At 64.8% G+C, this 25996-nt stretch overlaps 2 protein-coding genes across 6 annotated transcripts; one reads left to right on the plus strand and one right to left on the minus strand.

The window, feature by feature from the left end:
- Positions 1-586: 586 nt before the first annotated feature.
- Positions 587-20117, plus strand: APC2 (APC regulator of WNT signaling pathway 2; the record flags this gene model as incomplete). 5 transcript variants are annotated; one of them, XM_084248937.1, is made up of 15 exons in its annotated part: positions 587-640; positions 6535-6693; positions 6990-7080; positions 7169-7349; positions 8705-8813; positions 8894-9010; positions 9658-9735; positions 9932-10030; positions 10525-10915; positions 11449-11544; positions 12677-12816; positions 13264-13341; positions 13502-13618; positions 13912-14126; positions 15182-20117. In XM_084248937.1, the coding sequence occupies 15 exons, from the start codon at positions 587-589 to the stop codon at positions 20115-20117; spliced, it is 6861 nt and encodes a 2286-aa protein (XP_084105063.1). The 5 variants fall into 5 exon arrangements, with proteins under 5 accessions (XP_084105063.1, XP_084105064.1, XP_084105065.1 ...); XM_084248938.1 differs by having other exon boundaries at positions 10525-10912; XM_084248939.1 differs by having other exon boundaries at positions 8897-9010; positions 10525-10912.
- Positions 20118-23691: 3574 nt separating this feature from the next.
- LOC311180833 (UPF0449 protein C19orf25 homolog) lies at positions 23692-25198 on the minus strand (the record flags this gene model as incomplete). The annotated part of the gene is made up of 2 exons (XM_084248812.1): positions 23692-23996; positions 25069-25198. 2 exons carry the CDS (start codon positions 25196-25198, stop codon positions 23773-23775), a joined length of 354 nt encoding a protein of 117 aa, XP_084104938.1. The 3' UTR covers positions 23692-23772.
- Between the last annotated feature and the right edge of the window lie 798 nt (positions 25199-25996).

Consider the following 25996-nt stretch of genomic DNA (forward strand, 5'->3'; position numbering starts at 1 on the left):
ACCTCCTGCCCCTGCCCTGCCGGCGGCTCGGCGCTCGTCCAGCCGGCAAATGTCCTCTGGCGGCCCCCCGCCCCCCCTCCCACATCAGGGGCTTTGCCGTCCGCGTTCCCGCGCGTCCGGGGCCGGCGGAGGCCGAGCCTCTAGCGCAGCCGCAGGGGGGCGCCTCCCCCGATCCCCCTGAGCACCCCTCTCTCCGCGGAGCCCGCGCCTCCCGGGACCCCCCCGCCCTGCCCCAGCTCCCGCGCCTCCCCTCGGAACCCGGACCCCGTCCCCGCTTCCGAGGGGCTCCCCGACCGTCAAGCCCCCGCCCCTCCCCCGCCTTCCTCTGGTCACGCGGCTCCCGCCCCGTCTCCTTTCGGGGTCCCCTCCCGCCGGCCCGCCCGAGTTCTCAGTCTCGCGAGACTCCCTCTCGGGCCCGCCGCGGCCCCGGCCCCCCCGTTCGCGCCTTCCCGGGGGGGTCGCCCGCGCCGGCCGCAGTGTGCCCGGCGCCCGCCCCCTCCGCGCAGGCGCAGGGCGGCCCCGGCGCCTCCCCCCACCCCGCGGGCGAGGGGCGGGGAGCGGGCTGGTCCGAGACGGCCGCGGCTCCATGGGGCTCCTGGGGCTCCTGAGCCTGCTGCCCTCGGCCTTCTTCGGGGACCAGGTAGGGCTTGGGGATCGGCGCCGACCCTGGGCGTGGCTGGGGCAGAGGAATCCCAGCCAGGGATGGGCGTGCGCCGCGCGCGCGGTGGTCGCGGTGGCTTGGGAGGCACCGGCGCGCGCACGGGGGCTCCCGGGCCTGGGGTGTCGCCACAGGAGTCTGGAGGCCGTTGTTAGGGAGACCTCCGGATGCTGGCAGGGCGGGGAGGCCCTCCCCTCGCTGCAGCGGACTCCCCCTGCACCGGGTCCGCATAATGTGCAGCCGCTGGGGGCCCAGCCGTGGGTCTCGAACCCCTCCACAAAGTGTGAACGCAGAGACGGGCGGGCCGCGGCGCACTGTGCCGAGGCTCCACCCAGGACAGGCTGGCCGGGGGTCAGGCCACGCCCTGCATTTCTCCACGCCTCAGTTTACCTCCTGGACACCAAGCGTGGGGCGGATTCCGATGCTTGTCTAGTCTGGTGTTCTTGGCAACCTCCATCCCCGGGGCCTGAGCGCTTTGCAGGCCTTCGTGGTCGTCTGAATATTGGAACTGTGACACCTCGTACCTAAGAGCAAACTTAGGTTTGGGGTGCCGCGGGGAGCCCAAGGTCACTCCTGGAGCTGAATCCGAGCCTGAGCGGACCCCGAGCCTGGCTGGAGAGGCCTGAGTGGACGCGGCCTGGAGAGCTGTCCGCGGTGCTGACGGCACCTGGCGCGGGACGGCTCTGAGACGCCCGCCTTCCCCACCCGGGAAGCAGGTTCAGAACCCTGATCTGGTGACCCATCCTGGGTCAGATTTCAGGGGCGACCCCGCCCCACCCCCATCTCCAGTGACTCTCCTTCCTTACCTGTCGGGGCCCTGCCAGTCACAGCCCGCAGTCCACCTCTGTGGGGAGCCATGACCAGGTGACTTTGTCACCCTCCACCCCCACCCAACTCTGTGGGGGGGGGCTTTCCTGGCTCTCCTCCGAGCCCCTGGTAAGCAGAGGCTCGATAGAGAAAGGTGGGGCGTCATGGGTGTAGACACCCAAGGTTAAATTCAGAAGGACCAAGGCTGCCACGAGCCAGGTTGCGTGTGCTGGGGCTGGGAGAATCGGGACGGGGGAGGGGGAAGGGGAGACGTGAACCTCGGGGATTCAGCTTTCTCCGTGGAGAATTCAGCGGTGGTTGGGGGCAAGGAGTATCCCAGGGAAGGAACCTGGGTAGCGCCTTCCCCCAGTACTGGGCACCCTGCAGTGGGAGACTTTCTCAGGCCCCTGAGTCTGGGCCTGGGGTATTGGGGGGCAATGGGAGCTCTGAAGCTCCTGTTCTGGAATTTCCAATGATGCCTGAGACTGCCTGTGGATCAGGGATTTACAGGGTGAAGGATTTCGGGGGGAGTGGATGTCAGGGACTTGATCTTTCAAGATAAGTACAAAGACGTCTTGCCACGGGGTCTCAGTTCCCATGTGCCCTCAGCCTTCAGATCTCAACCACACCAGAGAGGTGGGGGGACGGGTCACTCCAGGGCCTGGTGGGGCTCCTGTGTGAACCCAGTGTGCTCTCTGACCCGAGCCTCAGTGTCATGGAAGAGGACAGGATGACGACTGGATTCCCCACGCCCCTTTGGGCACCGTGGGTCTGGCCAAGAAGTACCCGGGAACAGCTACGTCTGAGGCTGAGCGGGCCAGGGGAAAGTGCCGTGGGAAGGTGGAGCAGGGATCATCCAAGCAAACTATCTCCCAACGAATCAAATGGGAAACCGAGCCAAGAGAGACTTGTCCAAGGTCACACAAATCAAGAGAGGGCTGAAGCCAGAGCCCTGTGTTCTGTTCTCCCCTCTGCCACCTTGCCAGGGTCCCCGGCTCCCCCGTGACCTCAGCCCCGCGAGCCCCGCAGAGGGGCGGCCTCTGTCTCAAACCTCCATGGCCCTTTCCGTCCAGCCCGCTCTCTGCTGTGCTCAATGGCCCCACCAGAGCCCCTGCAGGAGGCTGATTTCTTGGGGTCCAGGCTGTGCACATGCTGTGCCCTTGACTTGGATACTGTTCCCTTCCTTGGTCATGTGGCCAACACATGCATCCTGAAGAGGCCCAGCCCCAGATTCCCTTCTCCGTGCAGTCTCCCAGCCTCCAGAAAAAGCTCCTCTGCCCTTTGAACGCCTGCCCTGTGCTCCCAGCCTGGAGGTGGTTGTGGAGCCATAGTGCCCTAGACCCAAGCCATAGGGCAGGCTCGAGTCTTCTCAGAGGCCCCCAGTGTTTCTGGTCCAGGGCGGGTCCCCAAGCCGACTCTGCAAGGACCAACGCCACCTCCCCATTTTACAGAGTGGGAAACCGAGGGTCAGGTGGACTCCGGGGAGCATGGAGGATCTGAGACTGCTGGGGATGTGCACCCACGGGACCCCCCGCCCCGCCCCCCTCTGTTTTCCCTTCTGTGTTGGTGAATTAGGGGTGAGTGAGGGACAAACACAGGGAGAGAAAGGTTGAAAGAGGAAGACCCAGGGGCAAAAGGGCTTGGGAAGGGACACAGTCATGGCAAATGTCCGTGCAGGAGCTGAAGCTCTGCCGGGGAGGAAGGGAGAAATGCAGGGTCCCGAGCGTCCCCCGTATGGTCGCCCACCCCCCAACGCCAGGGAGGTGCAGCCTGATTCCTGTGCCGCGCCCTGCCCTGTCCCACCCACACAAGGCCGGCCGGGATGCTCAGGGAGGGGGCTGGCCTGGCCCCCAGCCCTTCCCGAGCGCTTCCCTCCCCCAACCGGGGCGCTGATGCAACACCCAGCGCTGCTGTTCTGCTCTCGAATTCGGGGCCGCCAGCAGCGCCAGGTTCCAAAGAGGCGATTTTACCCCAGAGTGGCCGTGGGGAACTCGGGGTCCTGGTCGTCGGCCCCCATCCCCTAGGGGGTTCCCCCCCAGACACCCATCCCCAGAACCCGCGCGAAGGTCCGACGCCCCGAGGCCACAGCCAGGTCCCGCCCCGGGCAGCTATTGGCTGTTGCCATGGCACCAGCTCGTCTTCCCGCGCGCCATTGGCCGCCGCGCGCGCATCCCGCACCCGCCGCCTCCCGCCCGCGGTGGTTGCGCCCAGCGCGGGGAGCGGCCGCGCCGCCCGGTCCGGCCCAGATCCGGCTTTGTCCTCCCCGGAGCCCTCTGCCCGCGCCGTGGAGACCCCGGAATCTCGGAGCCCGCGCCCCGCGGCCGCCCTGGCCCAGGAGGGCCGGGATCTCGGGCGGGGCCCGCGGAGCTGCGCCAAGGGAAGAGGACCCAGGCCCCGCGGCGCCCCCGCCAGCCCAGCCCCCGGGAGTTCAAGTAAGCGGTGGGTTCGCCCGGGGTAGGAGGCGCGACCCCTGCGGGGGTGTCCGGCCCCTCTCTCTGTCCCGCTCACAGCACACACTGGAGCGTCGGGTGACCCAGGGTGGAGCCCGAGGAGCGTCCTGGGGGAGGGGGTGGTCAGCGTCGCCGCAGCCAGCACCCTGCACACTCCCGTTCGCGGGCGCCGGCACCTGGGCCTCCCAGAGTCTGCAGGCGGGCCTGCTGCCTGCCCGCGGGGTGATGCTGCACCTCTCTGGGCATCCGTTTCTCTCTCACTAAAGTGGAGGTTTGGATTAAAGGAAAGAGGAGTCCTTTGGGCACAACTTGTGCCGCCCTCCCCTGAAATGTAGCCACTCACTGCTCTAGCAGATGAACCCCCAGATACTGGTGCTTTTCCTTCTGTGATGATGATCTCTCAGGGAGGCCCCATACACAACCTTGCGGTGAGGGGCAGGCAGGAGGACTTCCTGGAGGAAGTTGCCCTGTGAAGGATGGCAGGAGACAGGAAAGTGCTCCAGGCTGAGCTACCTGTGCAAAGGCTCTGGAGATGCTGGTGAGGTGGGATGTGCGTGGAGGGATTAGATCTTAGCTAGAGGGCACTGGGGAGCCATGGGATGTTTAGGAGCAGGGCAGGGAATGGAATCCAGCTTAGTGACTGTCAAAGCTCCCTCTGGCTGTGTATGAGGAGTGGATTGTGGGAGGCTGGGAAGAGGCTAGCAGGTGACCATGCCCTGATTAGAGCCGTGTTGAGGCGCCGGGGGAGGGAGGGTTCAGCTGGGCAGAGTTTGAGGGGCTGGTGGGAGTTAAGGATGCCAGGCTGGAATGAGGGGGAGCTTGGTGCTGGGTCTGCTGCCTAATGGGATGCAGGAGTGGCCACTGCATGTGAGGAAGTGCATGTGTTGGAGGCTGGGCCTGGGCCATTTAAGAAGAGCTGGTGGGGAGGGGCATGGCCAGCCCTAGTGGGGGCTCCAGGAGGTGTCTGGTCTGGGTTTGGGTTTGGGGAGTGGTGGGAATTGTAGGGAGGGGCATGTTTCACTTGTGTCCCCCTGGCTGGACATGGCATGGTGGCATCAGTCAGGACAAAAGGCTCCACTCAGACCCCAGGGATGTTGCTATAACCGGGGACTGGACCCCCAGCTGGGGCCCCTGATCAGTATCCAGGTTGGACGCAAGCCTGCAGTCCACAGATGGCCAGCCCCCCATCTGTCACACTGTCTCCTTTTCTGACCATCCAATCTGCCCTGTGACTTTTGGTTCCCTCTGTCTAGCCTAGAGGATGGGGCTGTCAAACCAACTCCTTCCCACTCCTCAGCACGCGAACCAGGGACACGGAGGGTGTGGGTCTTCGTGCCCCCAGAACTGCCTGGCCCGGGCACCTCTGGAGCAGTGTCTGAGACAGGTCATGTCTGTGCATCTCCCAATTGACCTCTGGAAGGGTCTGTCCCCCTAGCCTCAGTTTCTCCCTCTAAGAATGGCTTGGTGGTTGTCCCTGACACTCAGACCTGTGACAGGAAGCTCAGAGGACAGGACCAAGCATTTGGTGGGTCCTTTGAGCAGGTTAGGACGGCCTGACCTCGCCCCCCACTGGAGGTGAGCCGCTTGCTACCTCTACTCCAGTGCCCTTTTGGGAAGGTTCTGGGAGGAGGAGAGTGAGTGAGCAGTGAACGAATGAGCGCGGCCAGGAAGGGAGGGGAGTGTCAGATGCCCCTGAACCTGGGGCAGGGGACAGCTGGCTTATTTGGGGAGGAGGCTCAGGCAGGTGGAGGAGGCGGCTCCCAGGAAGGAGGTGGCAGAACGGATAGGCTGCCATTGGTGCTCCTCAGACAAAGACGGAGGGAGGGGTGAGCCCGATGGGAAGGAACAAAGAGCGAAAGGAGGCCTGCCTGACAGCAGTGGGGGGCGGGCCGAGCCATGTGAGGAGGTCCAGGCCAAATGGACAGAGGGGGAGGCTGGGCCCGAGTGGGGAAGGACGCTGACACACAAAGAAGCAGGCAGTGGGGGGGCGAGCCCGGGGGATGGGGCACTAGGGCCCCCAGGGTCTAAGGGAGGGCTGACCCAGGGGGTGCCAGACTCACAGAGAGCTACTTGGGATTCACCCGACGATGGAGGGGCTGTGGGGGCCACAGGGCATTCAGGTTCTGAGCCTCCAGGGTGAGCTTGGTTCTGCCTGTCCCGCAGGGGTCCACCCTCAGCCTGGCCATCACTTTTTACTGTCCATCGGCTGGACCCGTCAGTGGTCTGTCTCTGGGCAGCTGTGCTTCTTCCAGGGGAGGGCCTTGGCTGTCCAGCTGTCTGTCTCTCGCTGTCTCCAGCTGAGAGTGTCTGTGAGCCTGGTGGTACGGAGCTGGCTGGGTCCTGTGCTGGTTTGGACAATCAGGGTCTCCACCTTCTGTCTGACCGGTCGTCAGTGGGCGCGTCCGGGGGCGCGGCAGTGAGGAGAACGTCTGTCACTTGGGCATTTGACTGTGTGTCTGACACTCGTCCACTGGCCTTTCTGCCTCCCATTGTCCTTGCATACGTCTTTCCCGCCACATGCCACACCACCTGTCCCCCGTGTTCCTGCCCACCGCCCAGTGGTCAAGGGCCGCCCCTCCCCAGGCTCCGGGTGGTGAGCCCTCTCACCCTTGGCCTCAGGCGCTGCAGGAGCTGAAGATGACGAGCTCTGTGGCTCCCTATGAGCAGCTGGTCCGGCAGGTGGAGGCCTTGAAGGCCGAGAACAGTCACCTGAGGCAGGAGCTGCGGGACAACTCAAGCCACCTGTCTAAGCTGGAGACGGAGACATCTGGCATGAAGGTGGGACCGTGCAGGCCAGACGTGGGCTGGGACCACGTGCACAAACATCGGGGCAAACAAACAGCTATGAACCAGAGACACACTATGGGGTGGGGGGCGGAGAAAGGAGGGATTGGGGTCAAAATAAGGGGGTTGCAGTTGTATGGGGAATATAAAAATAAAAAAAAAAACATCGGGGCACTACACCTCATTGATGGGCGTGTGGGCAGGCCTGGGCATGTCAGAGGGAGAGGGGTGAGCCGGGGCAGCCCAGGGCCGAGGACCAGTGCCCACGGCTCTTTTTTTGCCCCCACCAGGAGGTCCTGAAGCATTTACAGGGCAAGCTGGAGCAGGAGGCCCGGGTGCTGGTGTCCTCGGGGCAGACTGAGGTGTTGGAGCAACTGAAAGGTGAGGGACCAGCCCGGTCCATTCCCAGCAGAAACTGGAAGGAGGGGCAGGGAGGGGTGCTGACCTTCACCCATTCCCTCCCATCCAGCCCTGCAGATGGACATCACCAGCCTGTACAACCTCAAGTTCCAGCCCCCAGCGCTGGGCCCTGAGCCTGCTGCCCAGACTCCTGAGAAAAGCCCAGTGCATGGCTCCGTGCCTTCCAAGGACGGCTTCGGGGAGCTGAGTCGAGCCACCATCCGGCTGCTGGAGGAACTGGATCGGGAGAGGTGAGACCCAGTAACCCACCAAGACTGGCCTGCCAGCGCGTGCTCTGCCTCCTCATCAGCCCCGCCCACCTTGTGTGCCAACCCCACCCCAGCTGTGACCCCTCAGCTCCCTCTCCTGGCCTGGCTGATCTCGCTTAGGGAAGGGGGGATGGTGGGGTTCGCTCCTGGCAGAGGGGAGGGTACCTAGGAGATGCCTCCAGGGGTTCCTAACTTGCAGGCGTCATCAGGGGCTCACTGTCTCCAGTGCCAGGACGGGTCAGGCCGGGAGCCAGAAGGGGCTCAAGGCAGCCTTTATGGAGACAGGGCTGCGGCCCAAGAAGCCTGGGCCTGGAGCCACCAGAGGGAGGGTGGGGCCTGGAGCCCAGCTCAGCTCGGGCAGTGTTGGAGCGGACTAGTTTCGTTCCTGCTCTGCTGTGCAGCCTCACGCAAATCCTGGTCTGCAGACTTCGGCTGTGTCAAATGCGAATAGCCCCAGCTGGCTCCTCACAGTGTGTTAAGGGGATTCTGTTGTAGCTGGAGCTATCCGAGCCTGAAATTCATGCTGTGTAGGTCAGAGGGAGGTTAGCAAGTGGTGGAGAGTCCGTGCACCTCAGAGTCTTTCTCCCAGGACCATAATTAACAAAGGAATGACTTTTTCCCAATTAATTTTCTGCACCCCACCCAGTAAATCCCAACTCCTGTCCCCAGCCCTCAAGTACTGGGAGTGCCCAGGCAAGACCTTGCTCTTTCTGGATTTTGGGGTTCCTAGATGCTTCTGGGTTCCTTGGTCCTTGACTATGGCTATGAAAGCATTTAAAGCAAGTCCCGAGCCGAAGCAAACGCAGCATTTAGAGACAGACGAAAGCACGCCCAGGAGAGGCCGGTCAGAGCCCAGGGAGAGCCGCTGCAGGAAAAGGCAGGGGACTCCTGGCTTCAATGGAGTGCGGGAGGCTGGTCACTAGTCCCTTCCTGGGGTGTACTGTGTAGACGCCCCGGGGTGTTGGTTTATCAACCCAGGGAGCAGTTTCCAAGTCACCCCCCTTTCTGTGCTCCTGGGGTAGTGTTATCAGTGCAGGCAGCAGGTGGGGGGTGTCCGCCTTGCCCACGGTGTGCCTTCTTGCTCTCCTCAGGCTCTACCCATGTGCAGGCTGGGGGGCACTGCCTTCGCCCCTCTGGGCGTTTCTTGGCTTTCCCCTGGCTGTATCGGCTCTGGCAAGTGTTTCCCGGGGCCCTGGGTAGAGTTGGCCCTTTATTTTTGTTGTAGGCATGGCCTTCCCTGTTCAAACACTGCCACTGCCAGTTACCGTAAGCGCCCGGCCGCACACACACTCTGGCTGCCCTCTGCGGCCCCGAGCCCACCGCTTGCCCTCCCCCAGGTGCTTCCTGTTGAGTGAGATTGAGAAGGAGGAGAAGGAGAAGCTCTGGTATTACTCGCAGCTGCAGGGCTTGTCCAAGCGCCTGGATGAGCTGCCGCACGTGGAGACGGTGAGCACTTGGGGAGCGCGGGGGTGGGGGGTGATGTCCAGCTGGGGCGCCTCTTACCGCGGTCCCCCCGCCCCTCCCAGCAGTTCTCCATGCAGATGGACCTGATCCGCCAGCAGCTGGAGTTCGAGGCCCAGCACATCCGCTCGCTGATGGAGGAACGCTTCGGGACCTCGGATGAGATGGTGCAGCGGGCGCAGGTGGGGGGCCCGGGCAGCCGGGCGTCGTCGCCGTGGGAGGGGCTGGGGGTGGCGGGGACTCTTGTGGGCGGGGCGGCGCCAGGGGCGCAGCCAGAGCTGAAGAGGTTTGTGGGTGCAGCCAGAGGGGGCAAGGGAGAGCCACGCTCGGCCAGGACGGAGCCCCGGGACGATGTGGCCAGTAGGCGGCCCCGATTTGAACACGAATTTGAACACGCTCTGAGCGTTAACTTCTTCAGGGTGCGGGGCTCGATGGGGGCTTGCGTCTGCAAGGTTGGGGCACCATCTAAATAGGTGGAAGGGCCAAATGACGGTGTAGGGGCGCCGGAGCAGGCGGTGGGGTTTGCGCGCTGGGCAGGGCCGCGCAGTGGGTGAGTCGGGTAACCGGTGGGGTTGGGAGTGGGTGGGCTGAAAGGTGTCAGTCAAGGGTGGGGTTGGGACAGTGAGGGGAGACCTGTATCCGGGAGTGGGGGCGAGCAGGTAGGAGGTCGAGGGCTCCATTTAGTAGATCAGGGTGTAGGTGGCGTCAGAGCGGAGGTGGTCTTTGGACAGAGGGCGGGCCCATTCCGCGGAGGAAGCAGAGGGGGGAGTGGGGGGCAGTGTCATTCCCAGCCAAGCATGGCCCGAGCCAACTTGTCCCTCCTGGACAGATCCGTGCTTCACGCCTGGAGCAGATCGACAAGGAACTGCTGTCAGCGCAGGACCTGGTGCAGCAGACAGAGCCCCAGGTACGAAGAGAGGCAGAGCCAAGGCCCTAGGAGATGGTGATGACCCAAGACGGCCCCAGGGCCCTGCTCAGGTGCAGGAACTGGTTTGCAGCTTCCCCAGGTCCAGGTCACTCTGGGGATGTGGCTGGCAACAGCTGCCTGGGCACTTTGTGGGGTCCTCCCCGACGGAACCCCTAGGCCTGCGTTGTCCCTACAGGCCCTACTAGCCGTAAAGCCAATGCGGGTGGATGAAGACCCTGAGACTGAGGTCCCCACGCACCCTGAAGATGGTGCCCCTCAGCCCGGCAACAGCAAGGTGAGGGGAAGGCCAGGTGCTAAGAGGTAGGGTGCTGAGGGTAGGGATGCACAGTGAGTGGGGCCCGCCTCTGCCCGTGCCTCCTTCAGGTGTCCTCAGGTGTGGAGGGCCATCTTAAGAGGGAGTTCAAGACTAATGGGGCCACACTGGGCCAGAGGGGCAGCGATCTCTGTCTTGTATGTTTGGGCGGCAACACCTGGGAGGCCTGGTGAGGCTGATGGTGGGACTTTGACTTTCATGGTTGAGGGCGTCACCTCAGTGACTTACACCCACTGTCCATCTCCCCAGGGGTGTGTGTGTGTGACGCCCCCCGGGTGTGGGATAGTAGGGGTGAGCAAGCAGTCTCCTAGGCTGGAGTTCTACCATATTTAAGGTGACTCACCAGGAGTTGGGGTCACTGCACCCCTGGCTAGGGAGGGAAGGCAGATTGTCTGGGATCAGTCAGTTGAACAGAGTGCATGTCCTCACCCTGACTCCATCCCCGCCCCTCGCAGGTGGAGGTGGTCTTCTGGCTGCTGTCCATGCTGGCAACACGTGACCAGGAGGACACTGCTCGCACGCTGCTGGCCATGTCCAGCTCCCCTGAGAGCTGCGTGGCCATGCGCCGCTCGGGTTGTCTGCCGCTGCTGCTGCAGATCCTGCATGGCGCGGAGGCGGGGTCTGGGGATTGCAGCGGGAATTCTGGGGCAGCAGGAGCCAAGGATGCACGCATGCGTGCCAACGCGGCTTTGCACAACATCGTCTTCTCGCAGCCAGACCAGGGCCTGGCCCGCAAAGAGATGCGTGTTCTGCATGTGTTGGAGCAAATCCGTGCCTACTGCGAGACCTGCTGGGACTGGCTGCAGGCTCAGGACAGTGGGCCAGAGGGTGGAGGATCAGGCGGTGGTGAGTACAGGGTTTGCAGGACACCCAGTCCGAGGGGGCAGGCAGGGTGGGCAAATTGGTAGTAGTGGCAGTAGTCTCTGGCCTGTACCACGTGCCAGCTGAGACCTCCTGAGGACCTTGTCGTGACAACTGCAGAAAGATAGCCACCAGCAGCTGACGCCTGCTCGTGCCTGGCGCAGGTTCTCAAGGAAGGATAATTGAATTCATGAATGGATGGAGGGTAACCCCGACAATATGGGTGCAAACTTTTAGGTTTCTAAATCTTGCCGCTGATTGCAAAGTGAATGCAAGACCAAAGCACGCGTGAAAGGAGGGAGCAGCAGACAGACCTTGTCTTCCTCCGCATGCTGAGTGAGGCACGACCCCCTTACTGTGGGGAGGTTCTGAAAAGGAGGCCCACAGCCACCCCTCATCATGCAGCAGTTTGCAGAATACTGGGGTCCTTGCAGGCCTGCGGGATGGAGAGGGCAGGGTGGGCAGGGACTCGGGGCGTTCCTGGACTGAGAGGGCTCTGCATCCACCCCTGGCCACAGCCCCGGTCCCCATGGAGCCGCAGATCTGCCAGGCCACCTGCGCCGTGATGAAGCTGTCCTTCGACGAGGAGTACCGGCGAGCCATGAATGAGCTGGGTGAGTGCCCCCTACCCCTGGGCTGCACCCCGCCTTGGCCTGAGCCCGCAAGGCCTCATTTAGCCCAGGGCAGGCTCTCAGCCCTACTGGTCCCCTGGGGTTCAAAGGACAGGAGAGTGTGAGAAGCCACGAGCGAAGGTGAACTTCGGACTGAACATGCAGAGCATGGCGTGGTTGGGTGAGGGCTGGCCTCTGAAGCCTAGCTTCCAGAGCCTTCCAGAGCCTCCATCTCATGTCATTTCATGTGGGAGCAACCAGGACATGGCACCAAAGGCCCCAAACTGCATCAACAGGCTCCATTTTAATAGGATTATTAAGATGTGAAGGACTATTCTTATGAAGCAGATGGCCCAGCACTGACATTTTATTTACTTACATATGCATACAAGAGCTGGGGTGTAGGCCAGAGGTGGGGAGGTGAGAGGATTCACCAGAGAAAGAGTGGGGAGCAGAAAGGTGGATCTACTGAAACACACTGCTGAGGGGAGCAGCGGGGAGCCAGGAGAGGTCTGCTGTGCCATGTGGATAGCTCCCTGGCGGGGGGTTGAACTCAGGCCAAAATGAGGTGGTGGTACTACTGAGACTTAACTCCTGGCCACCAGGGAGGCCCTGAAAATCTAATTTTCCTAGTGAATAAAGAATTGTGTGACAGTCGTCTGCCGGTAGCTACTGAGCAGGAGGCACCCAGCCCTGCCCTCAGTCAAAATAGGGCACAGCCCACCAGCCCTGCCCTCAGTGCTCAAGGTCTATGATTTTGGGGGGGTCCTCTGTTGGGGAGCCGGGGGCTTCCCTGAGAGATTGACTTGAACTGGGAGGAGAGGGAGAGCCAGGGACCTGGGTAAAAGGGGGGAGAGTACTCCAGGCCCGAGTACCAGCACGGGCACTAGCCTTGCAGGAGGAGGTCACGGCTGGTGCTGAGGGCTGCCCACGTGCAGGTGGCGGGGCAGCCAGAGGAGGTGTCCTCAGGGTAGGGGTTTCACGCTGGACTCGTAGAGAGCAAATCAGGAGGTGGGGTGGAAGGTGGGCATCTAAGTAGGGTAACTGGCTAGGCAGGAGCTCAAGGTGAGGTGGGTGGGGTCATTCGGGGCACCCCGCCTGTCCCTAGCCAGATCATCTCTCCCTGTCCCCGCAGGCGGGCTGCAGGCCGTGGCAGAGTTACTGCAGGTCGACTATGAGATGCACAAGATGACCCGAGACCCCCTCAACCTGGCCCTGCGCCGCTATGCCGGCATGACCCTCACCAACCTCACCTTTGGGGACGTTGCCAACAAGGTGCAGGCGGGATCAGCAACCCCCTCAAGCCTGAGCCTCCTCAGGCCTTATCCTAGCCTTGATACAGCCCTGAGAGGTGGGGGCAGTTGTTCCCAATTTACATGTGGGTAGATGGAGGCCAGAGAGACCCTGGGAGGGTAGGGGCTGCAGCCGGACTCTGTTGGCCAGGCCACCATCCTCTTGGCCCCTCTGCCACTGGCCCCTGCAGGGAGGGGGCTTCTGAGCTCAGGGAGCCTGGAAGGCAAGATGCTGAGCCTCGGTGTCCTCATCAGAGAGAGGGGGTAACTGCTCTCCCTTCCCCAAGGGTGGCCAGGATGGGAGGCCCAGGGCTCAAGAGCCAATTGCTAGTAGATGCTGGTTCAGGTGGGAGGGAGCTGGAAGAAGGGGTCAGTTTCCTTCATGACCCCCTCTTACCCACCAAGGTGTGACTTTCCTCTCTCCCCACAGGCCACACTGTGTGCACGCCGGGGCTGCATGGAGGCCATTGTGGCTCAGCTGTCCTCTGAGAGCGAGGAACTCCACCAGGTACCGGGAGGGGCTGGGTGGCTGCTGCCCCAGCAGCCCCTGCCCACAAGTGTGACAGGGGCTTCTTGGGGCTCACGGTAGCCCCACCCCATGCCGGGTGGAGGGTGTGGGGCACCCTGCGCTGGGTCCACTTTGCTCGCTGTGTGCACCCCCCACCCAGGTGGTATCCAGCATCCTGCGTAACCTGTCCTGGCGGGCTGATATCAACAGCAAGAAGGTGCTGCGGGAGGTTGGCAGCATGACCGCCCTGATGCAGTGTGTCCTGCGAGCCTCCAAGGTGGGCACCCAGTGGGGGAGCAGGCCAGGCCTGCCCAGAGAGTGGGAGCCTCCACGGTGGTTGAGCATGAGCCCCAGTCAGGGAGAGATGGGTACAGGTATAAGTTCCGTCTTGAGGGAAAGTGAAACCAAACAACCTACCAGGTAGGTGGGCCAGGCCGGGCCTATAGGCCCTTAAGGCCAAGATCCTGCACCGCCCAAGTGCCTACTTTCACTTTTCTTTGAACGTGTATTGGGGACCCGCCCCCAGGCCACTGACCCTGCCCTCCCTCCCTCCCTCCTGCCGGTGCCCAGGAGTCCACCTTGAAGAGTGTGCTGAGCGCCCTGTGGAACCTCTCGGCGCACAGCACAGAGAACAAGGCCGCCATCTGCCAGGTGGAGGGGGCACTGGGCTTCCTGGTGAGCACACTCACCTACAAGTGCCAGAGCAACTCGCTGGCCATTATCGAGAGCGGAGGCGGCATCCTGCGCAACGTGTCCAGCCTCATTGCCACTCGCGAGGACTACAGGTCACTTCCCCCACGGGTCAGACATGGCGGGCAGGGGCCGGGGCGGAGCCGGGGTGGGCCGGACAGCTTTCCCTCCGCTGGCAACTGCGGCCTTGGTTTGTCCTCCTGTGGATGGATGCTAAAATATGCCCCAAATATCGTACGGGACAGTTAAGCTAAAACTTAAATTGATTTATTAAAATAAAAATACTATTTGTTAAATATCAATAACATTTGCTTATTAAAATATTTAGTAAATAATAGCAAATGTTATTAATAAGCTTAATACTGATAAATATTAATACTCAATAAAAATACATTGTTTTTATTAAAATTAATAAAATATGTATCTTTACTAGGTGATGTCGAATAATGCTTGTGCTCACTTCGGTAGCACATATTCTAAAATTGGGATGATACCCAGAAAATTAGTGTGGCCCCTGCACAAGGATGATGTGAAAATTTGTGAAGTGTCCCATATTTTTATACCTTAAATAGTGAAAAAAAAAAATTGCTGGGCCTCCCTGGCCACACCAGGGGTTAAGTCTCAGCGCTATTAAGCTATCACCAGCCACTGCAGCATGAGTTCGATCCCCAGCCGGCCAGGGAGCAACCCACATGGCACGGCAGACCTCTCCTGTCTCGCCCTCTGTTCCCCTCAGCAGTGTGTTTCAGTAGATCCACCTGTTGTGCGGTGCTTAACCTCTTGTGCCACCAGGGAGGCCCTGCATAGTATTTTAAAAAAGCAAGTTATCTTCAGTATATCTCTAAAACTATGATACACTTGTGCTCAAATGAGATACTAGAAGTACACTTTATTTTAAAAGATGAATATTATTAATTTAGTGTATTCTTTAAAAAGTATCTTGTTTATTTTAATAGATATTTTAGCACAAGTATATCTTATGCAATAACTGGGATATACTTACACTAAAGATTTATTCCTTGTTCTGAAATTCAAGCTCACGCAGTCACTTCTATTTTTATTTGCCAAATCCGATCCCCTCCGGGGAGGAGGAAGGGCAGGTCTGGGTGGCCGGTGGGCGGCCTGGCTGAGGTGCCCCTCCTTCCCACAGGCAGGTGCTGCGGGACCATAACTGCCTGCAGACACTGCTGCAGCATCTGACCTCGCACAGCCTGACCATCGTGAGTAACGCTTGCGGCACACTCTGGAACCTGTCGGCGCGCAGCGCTCACGACCAGGAGCTGCTGTGGGACCTGGGCGCAGTGGGCATGCTGCGCAACCTGGTGCACTCCAAGCACAAGATGATCGCCATGGGTAGTGCGGCCGCCCTCCGGAACCTGCTGGCCCACCGGCCAGCCAAGTACCAGGCAGCCACCACCGCCATCTCCCCTGGCGCCTGCGCCCCCAGCCTGTATGTGCGGAAGCAGCGGGCGCTAGAGGCCGAGCTGGATGCGCGGCACCTGGCACAGGCTCTCAACCACCTGGAGAAGCAGGATCTGCCCGAGACCAAGGCTGAGAGCGCTTCCAAGAAGCCGCTGCCGCCCCTGCGCCACCTGGACGGGCTCGCCCAGGACTACGCCTCGGACTCGGGCTGCTTTGATGACGACGACGCCCCGTCTCTGGCCGCCGCCGCCGCCGAACCTGCCAGCCCCGCTGTGCTGCCCCTCTTCTTGGGCAGCCCCTTCCTGCAGGGGCAGGCACTGGCCCGCGCCCCGCCTGGCTGCTGTGGTGGCGTCCCAGAGGCAGAGAAGGAGGCCGGTGGGGAGACCGCCGTGGCGGCTAGGGCCAAGGCCAAGCTGGCGCTGGCCGTGGCAAGGATTGACCGGCTGGTGGAGGACATCTCGGCTCTGCACACCTCCTCAGACGACAGCTTCAGCCTCAGTTCCGGGGACCCCGGGCAGGAGGCCCCAAGGGAGGGCCGCGCTCAGTCCTGCTCTCCTTGCCGGGGGCCCAAGGGTGGGCGGCGGGAGGGCGGCAGCCGAGCTCACCCCCTGCTTCGGCTCAAGGCGGCCCACGTGAGCCTCTCCAACGACAGCCTCAACAGCGGCAGCGGCAGCGACGGGCACTGTGCCCGAGAGCACGCGCGGCCCTGCCCACTGGCTGTGCTCGCCGAGCGCCGCGAGGGGCCGCCCTGTGGCCAGGCACGGCCCAGTCGGCTTGACCTGAACCCACTGGGCAACCAGGCAGAGCGGGCAGCCCGGGACGCTGCTCTTGTGGATGCCCGCGTGCGCACCATCAAGCTGTCGCCCACCTACCAGCACGTGCCGCTGCTGGAGGGTGTGGCCAGGGCGAGCTCAGGGCTCCTGAACGCCGGGGCCGGGAAGCAGGCCTGGCAGCCAGGGGAGGACCTGGGCAAGGTGCCAGAGAAGCGGGTGGTGGAGGCTGCGCCGCTGTGCCTGTCCCGCTGCAGCTCCCTGTCCTCTCTCTCCTCGGCCAGCCGCCCGGGCCCCAGCGAGGCGGGGGACCTGGACAGTGATTCGTCCCTGGAGGGGCTAGAGGAGGTAGGCCCCAGCGAGGTGGAGCTGGATGGGGGCTGGAGTGGGCAGGGGCCCGCCTCCCTGCCCATGGCCATCCCGGTTCCCAGGCGCGGTCGTGGCCTCGGGGTGGAGGACGCCACCCCATCGAGCTCCTCAGAGAACTGTGTGCAGGAGACGCCGCTGGTGCTGAGCCGCTGTAGCTCAGTGAGCTCGCTGGGCAGCTTCGAGAGTCCGTCCATTGCCAGCTCCATCCCCAGTGACCCCTGCAGCGGGCTGGGCAGCGGCACAGTCAGCCCCAGCGAGCTGCCCGACAGCCCCGGGCAGACCATGCCGCCCAGTCGCAGCAAGACACCGCCGCTGGCCCCCGTGGCCCCCGGGGAGCGCGAGACCACCCAGTTCAGCCTGCAGTGGGAGAGCTACGTGAAGCGCTTCCTGGACATCGCGGACTGCCGAGAGCGGTGCCGGCTGCCCTCCGAGCTGGACGCCGGCAGCGTGCGCTTCACCGTGGAGAAGCCTGACGAGAACTTCTCCTGCGCCTCCAGCCTCAGCGCGCTGGCCCTGCACGAGCACTACGTGCAGAAGGACGTGGAGCTGCGGCTGCTGCCCCCAGGCTGCCCCGAGCGAGGCGGCGGAGGCCCTGGCCCGGGCCTGCACTTCGCGGGGCACCACCGGCGGGATGAAGCCTGCGGTCGCCTGGAGGGGCCGCCAGCCACGGACCAGGAGCTGGAGCTGCTGCGGGAGAGCCTGGGCGTGGCGGTGCCAGCCCAGCTGCGCAAGGTGGCCTCGGCCCTGGTGCCCGGCCGCCGCGCGCGCCCCGTGCCGGTCTACATGCTGCTGCCCGCGCCCACGCGGGAGGAGGACTCGGGCACCGACTCGGCCGAGGGCACGCCCGTCAACCTCTCCAGTGCCGCCTCGCTCAGCGACGAGACTCTGCAGGGAGCCCCCCCGGAGGCGCCCGGCCGGCGTGCGGACAGGAAGAAGCCAGCCCTCCGCTCGGCCGGCGCCAGGCAGGCTTCGGGGTACCGGCACAAAGCGGGGGGCCTGGGCCGGAGCTCGGAGCAGGCCCGGGGGGCAGGCAGAAGGCGGGCGGGGCTGGAGCTCCCCCTGCGCCGGCCCGCGAGCGCCTGCACGGACCCCCGAGCCGGCCAGGGGGCCGGGGAGCGGGGGCTGCAGTCGCTCTGCCTCACCACGCCCACCGAGGAGGCCGTGTACTGCTTCTGCGACAACGACTCCGAGGAGGAGCCCGCCGCCCCCCCGGCGCCGCCCCCCCGGCGGGCCCCCGCCGCCCTCCCGGCCGCGCAGAGGGAGCGCGCGGCCGCGGGGAAGGAGGCGCAGGCGGCGCCGGGGGCCAAGGCGCCCGCGCGGGCCCAACCCAGCCTCATCGCGGACGAGACCCCGCCCTGCTACTCCCTCAGCTCCTCCGCCAGCTCCCTGAGCGAGCCCGAGCCCGGCGGCGGGCCCCGCGCGCCTCGGCCGGCCGGCGCCCAGGGCCCGGCCCCGGGAGACCAGGGCGCCGGCTCCCCGGGCTCCCCCGGCCCCCGCGCGGAGGCCGAGCGCCCGCGCCGCTGCGCGGGCTCGTCCCTGCCCCGGCGCCGGCCGCTGGCGTCGGGCCCACGACGGCTCAAGGCCCGCGCGGCCCGGCCGGACGCCTGGCCCGCGGAGGCGCCCCCGGAGCGCGCGGAGGACGCGGCCGGCTCCGACCAGGCCTCGGACCTGGACAGCGTGGACTGGCGCGCCATCCAGGAGGGCGCCAACTCCATCGTCACGTGGCTGCATCAGGCGGCGGCCGTGGCCACCCCCGAGGCCTCCTCTGAGTCCGACTCCATCCTGTCCTTCGCCTCGGGGCTCTCCGTGGGCTCCACCCCGAAACCCTCCCCGCACCGCAGCGCGCGAGGGCCGCGGGGGGAAGCCCTGGCGGGCGCCGCGCAGCCAGAGAGAAGGAGCGCGGCCCCGGCCCCGCGCCGCAGCGGCCCTCGCGCGGCGCGCGTCCCCGAGAAGGCGTGTGGCGCCCAGAGGGCCGCGCCCGGGGCGCCGGCCGTGCTCCGGGGCCGCACTGTGATCTACGTGCCCAGCCCCGCCGGCCGCACCCAGCCCGGAGACGGCCCCGGCGCCCGCGGCGCGCCCAGGAAGGCGGGGCCCCCGAGTCCCAGGCAGCCAGCGCCGGCCGCCAAGGCCGCGGGCCCCGCGCAGCAGCGGTCTCGGAGCCTGCACCGGCCCGGCAAGATCTCGGAGCTGGCGGCCCTGAGCCCGCCGCAGAGGAGCACCACGCCGCCCGCCCGCCTGGCCAAGACCCCGTCCTCCAGCTCCTCCCAGACCTCCCCGGCCTCGCGGCCCCTGCCCAGGCGGTCAGCCCCGGCCGCCCAGGCTCCGGGGCCCCTGCCTGGCCCCCGGGACTCACCGGTGCCCAAAACCGCCGCGCGGGCCCTGCTGGCCAAGCAGCACAAGACGCAGAAGTCGCCCGTGCGGATCCCCTTCATGCAGAGGCCGGCCCGGAGGGCGCCGCCGCCCCCGGCCCGGGCGGCTGTGAAGCCGAGCCTCGCGGGCCGGGCCGGGGTCGAGGGGAGCCCGGGCGCCCGGGGGGCCCGCCTGGGCCTGGTGCGTGTGGCCTCGGCGCGCTCCAGCGGCAGCGAGTCCTCCGGCCACTCGGGCTTCCGGCGCCAGCTGACCTTCATCAAGGAGTCCCCGGACCCGCCGCGGCGCCTCCGCTCGGAAGTGCCCGCCGGCGAGCGCGCGGCCCCCGCGCCCCCGGGCCCCTCGCCCCGCCGCGGCCGGCCCGCGCTGCCCGCCGTCTTCCTCTGCTCCTCGCGCTGCGATGAGCTCCGCGCGGCGCCCCGGCCGGCCCCCGCCCCGCAGCGGCCCCCCACCGCCTGGGCCCGCGCCGGCGAGAGGCAGCCCCGGCGCACCAGCTCCGAGAGCCCGTCCCGCCTGCCCGTCCGCGCGCGGGGCGCCCAGCCCGAGGCGGTCAAGCGCTACGCCTCGCTGCCGCACATCAGCGTGGGCCGCGGGCCCGACGGCGGCGCCCCCGGCCCGGCTGACGCCGCCCGCCGCTGCAGCGACGGGGAGGCGCGGCCGCTGCCCCGGGTGGCCTCGCCGGGCACCACGTGGCGGCGCATCCGGGACGAGGACGTGCCTCACATCCTGCGGAGCACGCTGCCCGCCACGGCCCTGCCGCTGAGGGGCGCCGCGCCCGAAGAGGGCCCAGGGGCCGCCCTGCAGCGCAAGACCAGCGACGCAGTGGTCCAGACAGAGGACTTCGCCGCCTCTAAGACCAACTCCAGCACGTCCCCGAGCCTGGAGAGCAGGGGGCCCCCCCTGGCCCCGGCCAGCGGCCCTACCTCCCTTCTTGGCAGCGACGTGGATGGGCCCAGCCTAGCCAAGGCGCCCACCTCTGTCCCCTTCGCCCACGAGGGCCTGGGGGTGGCTGTGGGGGGCTTCCCCACCAGTCGGCATGGCTCTCCCAGCCGCTCGGCCCGCGTCCCACCTTTCAACTACGTGCCCAGCCCCATGGTGGTCGCCACCCCTGATCCAGGTGTGGAGAAAGCCCCCGCCCCTGCCAGCCTCCTGGAATAGCAGCTGCCCTGGCACAGCTATAGCCTCTCACAGGCCACCCGGCCGCCGGAGAGTGGGCCCAGGGCCTGCCGCCCCCCAGCCCCTGCTCTGGGAGCCCCACCGCAGCTGGCACTGGCCTCACATCTCACTCGTAGACGCTTGCTTCTGTGCTGGGGGCTGTGGGAGGAGACAGGGCTCCGGCCTGAGCCTCCAGTCCTGGCTAGGGAGCATGAAGGAGGCGCCTGGTTGCAGCCTTGCAGGCTCAGGGCCACCCTCCAGGTCAGGGCTGCCCCCAGCAGCGAGAGCCAGGCCTCAGGCATGACCCTTCTCTCCGCTTCAGAGTTGCAGGGAGGTGATTGCACCTGCTACAGGGGAAGACAGTCTAGAGAGGGTGGCACAGCCTGCCACCAGCTGGGGCCATGGCACGCACTGGCACAGGGACAATGTCTGTAATTACCAAGGCAGGGTAATTGGTTAATAATGACTTTACCAGTTTGTTTGTCTTCTCAGCCCCAGCTGGGGGGTACAGGGGGAGGGGCGTGACTAAGCCCCGCAGAAAGACAGCCCTGCCCCCAGTGACATTTAGGGCGCCTAAGGCACCCTTGGCTAGTGGACAGAGGGAGGAGGCTGGAGCGATACCAAGGCTCCTCCCTGTCTCTTGGAAAGAACCGGAAGAGGTAGGCTGGTGGATGGGAGGGCCTTGCTGCTCATGTGGGCCACCCCCACATTCCCAGCTGGCAGCCAGCTGGCGAGACCCTGGGATCAGGTCCAGAGATGGTGGGCATGGTGCAGGGGGAGATCATGTCTTGGAAGTGACCCTCTAGGGACCCCTGAGGGTTTAGGGCACAGGCGAGGCAGACTCCATGGGGAAAGGCACTTGAGGGCTATCCTGGCACGCGGGCTCCATGCCACGCACCTCCTTTCCTGGACAGCACTGCTGTGGGGGCGGACGAGGCTGCTGGCCCTTGGAGGAAGTGCTGGGCCCGAGGGACAAAGCATCATCAGCTGGACGTGCTGAGGCAGATGCCAGCTGGGGAGGAACCGTGCCAGAGGGGGCCACAGTGAGCCCAGGAAGCTGCTCCAAAGGGCGCCCGTCTCCCCTGCATCTTGTCCCTACTTCAGGGACCCTGGGGTGAGCCTGGTCAGCCTCTGCGCGGGGTGTGCCTTCCTCAGCAGAGCCAAGGGCCTCCCTTCCTGTCGAATCCTGGCTCTGGAAGGATCTGCCTTCCCAGCTGTGCTGCAGGGCTGGGTATGGGTGCTCCTCGCGATCACGGACTGCGAATCCCCGCCCTGGGAGGAGGGGAGGTGGGTTGAGAGTTGGGTGAAGCTGTCCTCGGGCTCTCCCCTGCCACGGGCCCCTGCGGGCCAGAGATCACCCAGGGCGGGAAGTGTCTCCTCTGGCAGGACCATTCTTGACCAACGGACACTGTGGGCCCCACTGGTCTGATCTGCCCCCAGACACACGCTGCTGCTTCTCAAACATGTATCGCTTTGCACCCCACTCCCCGAGACACCCCGACTAGCACACAGAAGTGTGCAGAGTGGAGCTGGCGTGCTCAACACTCCTGCGAGCACAGCTGCAACCAGTGGCTGAGGAGCTCCCGGGTGACTGGACAGGGCCTTGCCAGTGGACACAGCACGAGGATCTAAGACGCACCTCAGAACCCCCACCGCCCCCACGTCCCATCTGTAGCTTGAAGGCCGGGAACAGGCGGTCTCCCGAGCTCCTCTTCAGATCTGGGGGCTGCCGGACGCCGACTGACTCAGGACAGCCATGGGCCAGCCACATCTGGAAGTGATGGGGGTGGGGAGCAGAGACCCGGCCCCGCACAGTCAAGGGGTTCAGAGTGGAGGGGCCACCATGTACTGGGAGACCCTGGGCAGTGCTCTTGCCACTTTGTGCCTCAGTTTCCACGTGTGGGCTATGGGGAGAAGCCCCAGAGCTACCTCTCAGGCAGGCAGAGCAGCCCCGTGACTGGGGGAGAGGCTGGAGGGGGTGCCCCTCCAATTGCCTCTTGTCTGCAGAGACAGTTGGGAGCCTGCACCACATCCCACGTCCAGCGGCCACCGTTGCCTTCTCCATCCCCCTGACGCCTCGGCCACAGCACACCTCATCATCCAGCCTGGAGGAGGGTGGAGGGGTGGGGGGGGACCTTGGGGCCCCGAGAAGAAAAGCTGTTTCCCCAAGGAGATCAGCTGTCACTGAACAATCAACTTGAAGGCGAAGCAAGAGCGCTCAAGTTTATGGACTCACAAGACTTGCCCCTGGAAGCCCAGTCTCCTCAGGACGACCAGTCTCCTTGGCCACCCCAAGGGGACACAGGCTGCCGGAGCCACTGAGACACCATCTGCCTCTGAGTGCTCTAGGGGCCAGCTGAGGACATGCCTGGCACCCCAAACCATTGGCCTTAGCCCGGGGGTAGATGGACACCACCATCAGCTGGGTGCTGAATTCAGGGCGACATGCCCTCCGCGCAGGTTTACCTCGCCCCTACCTACCCCCGTTTGTCCCATCGGCAGCTACAGCAGCCCACAGCTCAGCCTGGTCATCTCGGTCTCCCTCCACTCCCGCACCTTCGGGTGTCTGCAGCGTTACAGGACGTGTGTAAATAGCCACCCCATGACTCATCAAGCCGTCTGTTGGCAGAAGGAAGCGTGGACCCGACGTGTCACGTGCACCTTTAATAAACGGGGCTATCGAACTGCTGCCCACTGTGCCTGCGGCGCCACCTCCAAGTGGTCAAGGCTGGGCTGGGGTGAACAGGAAAGGGCTTCTCGTGCCCCCCACCTGGGCCCGGGTCAAGCAGGGACGCACCGAGTAGCTGCCAGGACGGGCAGTGGCAGAGGGTGAAACTGGGTAGGGGCACAGGGTACCCAGGGGGGACCCACAATGGGCCGGGCCCCTGGGTCACTTCTCGCTGACCGATGGCTTCCCTGGGATGTTTTTAGGCCCTTTTCAAGAGCCTCACCTGCCCCACTCCACTCAAGAGAGAATGGGGCGAGGCCTGCCAGGACAAGGGCAGTCGGGCTTGGGGCAGTGACTGATCAGTCTTTTCTCTCAATCAAGTCAGACACAGCGTGGGGCTGACGGAACCCAGACTGGAGGCCTGGAGGAGAGCCCAGGCCTCAGGTCAGGGAGCTCGATGCCCGAGGGCAGCACCCACCTGAGTGCCCACATCAGCTCCGGCGTGCTGAGTGACCACTCCTCGTAGGGCCATGGGGGTGAGGGTGGGGAGTGGGGGAAAGAACCCCATCATGTTCCAGAACTGCCGTGGCTGCAGTTCAAAGACGTATGGGGCCGGCAGGGCGGGTTGTGTCAGCTGAAGGGGGCAACGCAGCCAAACAGGTGGCGAGAGGCAGGGTCCTGGGTTCTGGGGGCCTTGCACAGAGTCCAGTCTGCACTCGAATGTGATCAGGTCCTGGAGAGAAATCCTGGGGGCGAGCAGCACCCCCGCAGAGGCAGGCGGGGTCATCTCGGTCATAGCCCACATTTCCCTGCTGCCACCTTGCAGGCGGGCTCTGGCCCTGGGTCTCCAGGTACCAGGTGAGTCCAAGCCGTGGAACAAACAGCCTGCAGCCTGCTTCTGGGTCCAGGGGCCCCTGCGTGGAGTGAGCCAGGTCAGGAGTCATGGGGAGGCCCCAGATCCTACCGTGTTCAGGCGCGCAGCTGGCCAGGTCAGCCTGAGGTGGCCTCTGTGCCTGGCAGCGCCACCTGCTTCACCTGGCTGATGGCGCGCTCCAGCTCCTCGCCGGCTTCCCGCAGGTTCTTGCACTTCTGCTTCAACCTGTCACCTGCCTGCTGCAGCTGCTGGTTGATGGCCACGTAGGTCCGGCTCTGCTGGTAGAACTGTTCCTCCTGGGCCCCGGCGTCCTCAGCCTGCCAGGAGGGGCCTGCGATGTCTGGGACAGGACATGGCAACGTCACTGACCACCGGTAGGGGCGGGGAGGACTCAGTTTATCCCCCCAGCAAAGGATGTGAGTGAGGGAGCAGGTCGCAGAACAGGCCTGACGTGGGCTGGGCATGGCCCTGCCAGGATGATTGGGACGAAGGGCACCAGCAATCACCCCAAATGGAATGACAGAATAGGATGGTCCTTGTCCCCCCTCCAGGTTCGAGATGTAAACTTCCGCCTCCAGAAACCAATCCCAGGCTGTCAGGGGAAGCGCCTCCTTCTCGCCCTTTGCCTGTCCCCACCCTCAAAATGCCAGTGGATCTACCGAAATGCACTGCTGAGGGGAGCAGCGGGTGACACAGGAGAGGTCTACATGGGTCAGCTCCCTGGCCAGGGAGCAAACTCAGGCTGCAGCAGTGAAGTGCTGAGACCCAAACCTGAGGCTACCAGGGAGGCCCCACAAGACTTGTTTAATGCATGGCCCCGACGCCTGGCATTTTTGTCCTTTTTGTTCGCTTCTGCCCTTCTACCCTCCTGGCTTAGAACACACCCGGTGCAAGCTGACTGAAGGCTTGCTGACCAGTGGTCTGCTTCCTCCAAACAAGGGATGAACAAAATGGACAAAGTCCAGAGAGTAAATATTTCTGGTTTTGCAAAGCCTGTGTGTCCAGCCTACTTAATCATGCCAGCACACCCCGAAGCAGTCAAGACCGGGGTAAAGGGTGTGGCTGGTTCCCAATACAACTTCACCCAAGGACACGGGAATCTGAATTTCACTTCTCACAAAATACCCGCTTCCCAAATTTAAAAAACATCAAACTGACTTAGTTCTCTGGCCTTACAAAACCAGGCAGAAGGCTGAGGACCCCAGTGTGCCAACTTCTGTTCTCAGAAGTTCCTCTGAAGTGGCGCCTCCCTTTACAGAGAAAGTGGGGGCTCAGGGAGTATCGGGATCGTACCGAGTGCCCTGAATTTCACAAGTCCTGCTAACCCGGCTGGGGGGGTGCAGGAGGTGGGGATGTGCTTCCTCTGCCCCTTGGCCGGGGCCCTGGGGCCGCCGCTCCCCTGCTCCCCATACCTTCCGAACCCAGGGCGGTGAAGACAGGGTCGCTGGCGGGCGCCCCCCGCACGTCCTCCAGGATCTGCTCCACCGTGGGGGGCGCCGGCCGGGTGGGCAGCACCACACGCTTCTTGGTTTTGGAGCCCATCACTGCAGGCAGAAGGGCGCGCTGACTGGGGCCTCCGCGTCTCAGCCTTGGGGTTCAGCCCGAGGAACCCCCACACATCGGCCAGCGCCCGCCTCCGGGGAAGCCCCCGCCCCGACCTCGCCGCGCCGCAGCACACCCGGGCCCGCAGCCTCCGGCGAGAGCAGCCGCGGGCGCCAGCCGGCCTCGCCGCCGAGCCGGACGCCCCGGTCGCCCCCCCGCGCCGCCGAGCAGCCGCTTCCGCTTCCGCTTCCGGCCCGGCGGGCCCCGCCCGGCGCGCGCCGCTCGCGTCCTGCCGCCCGCGCTCCCGCCGCGCCCGGTCCCGCGCCGCGTCGTCGGGGGCGCGCCGGCGGGGGGGGCTCCGGCAGGACCCGGACGCCCCGCGGCGCGGGGCGCGGCAGGACGGGGGTGCGCGCGCGGGCTTGCGTTATGGGGCGGCCGCCGCCCGGCTTTCTGCAAGAGGGGAACGCCCCCCCCCCCCCCGGCCCGCGCGGCTGTCTCGGGGACGAAGTTTCTGACCGCGCCAGGGCGCGCGCACCCGCCCCCCCGCCCCCCCGCCCCCAGCCCCCCGCCACCCCCCGCTGAGCGAAGGCCGGGGCCCGGGGCGCAGGGGGCCAGTCAGCACCGCGCCTGCCAGAACCCGGTCGAGTCTTTCGGGATCTCTGAAGCCCCTCCCCGCGGCCGGGGGCAAGGGACCGTCCTCTCCCCGTCCGCGTGCCCCCGCCCCCGCCAGGATGGCCAGGCTCGCTCCGAGCAGAGGGAGGATCTCTTGGCTTTTATTTTTTAAAGATTTATTTATTT

This window comes from Talpa europaea, assembly GCF_964194135.1.
Source record: "Talpa europaea genome assembly, chromosome: 12".
Taxonomy (NCBI): Eukaryota; Metazoa; Chordata; class Mammalia; order Eulipotyphla; family Talpidae; genus Talpa; species Talpa europaea.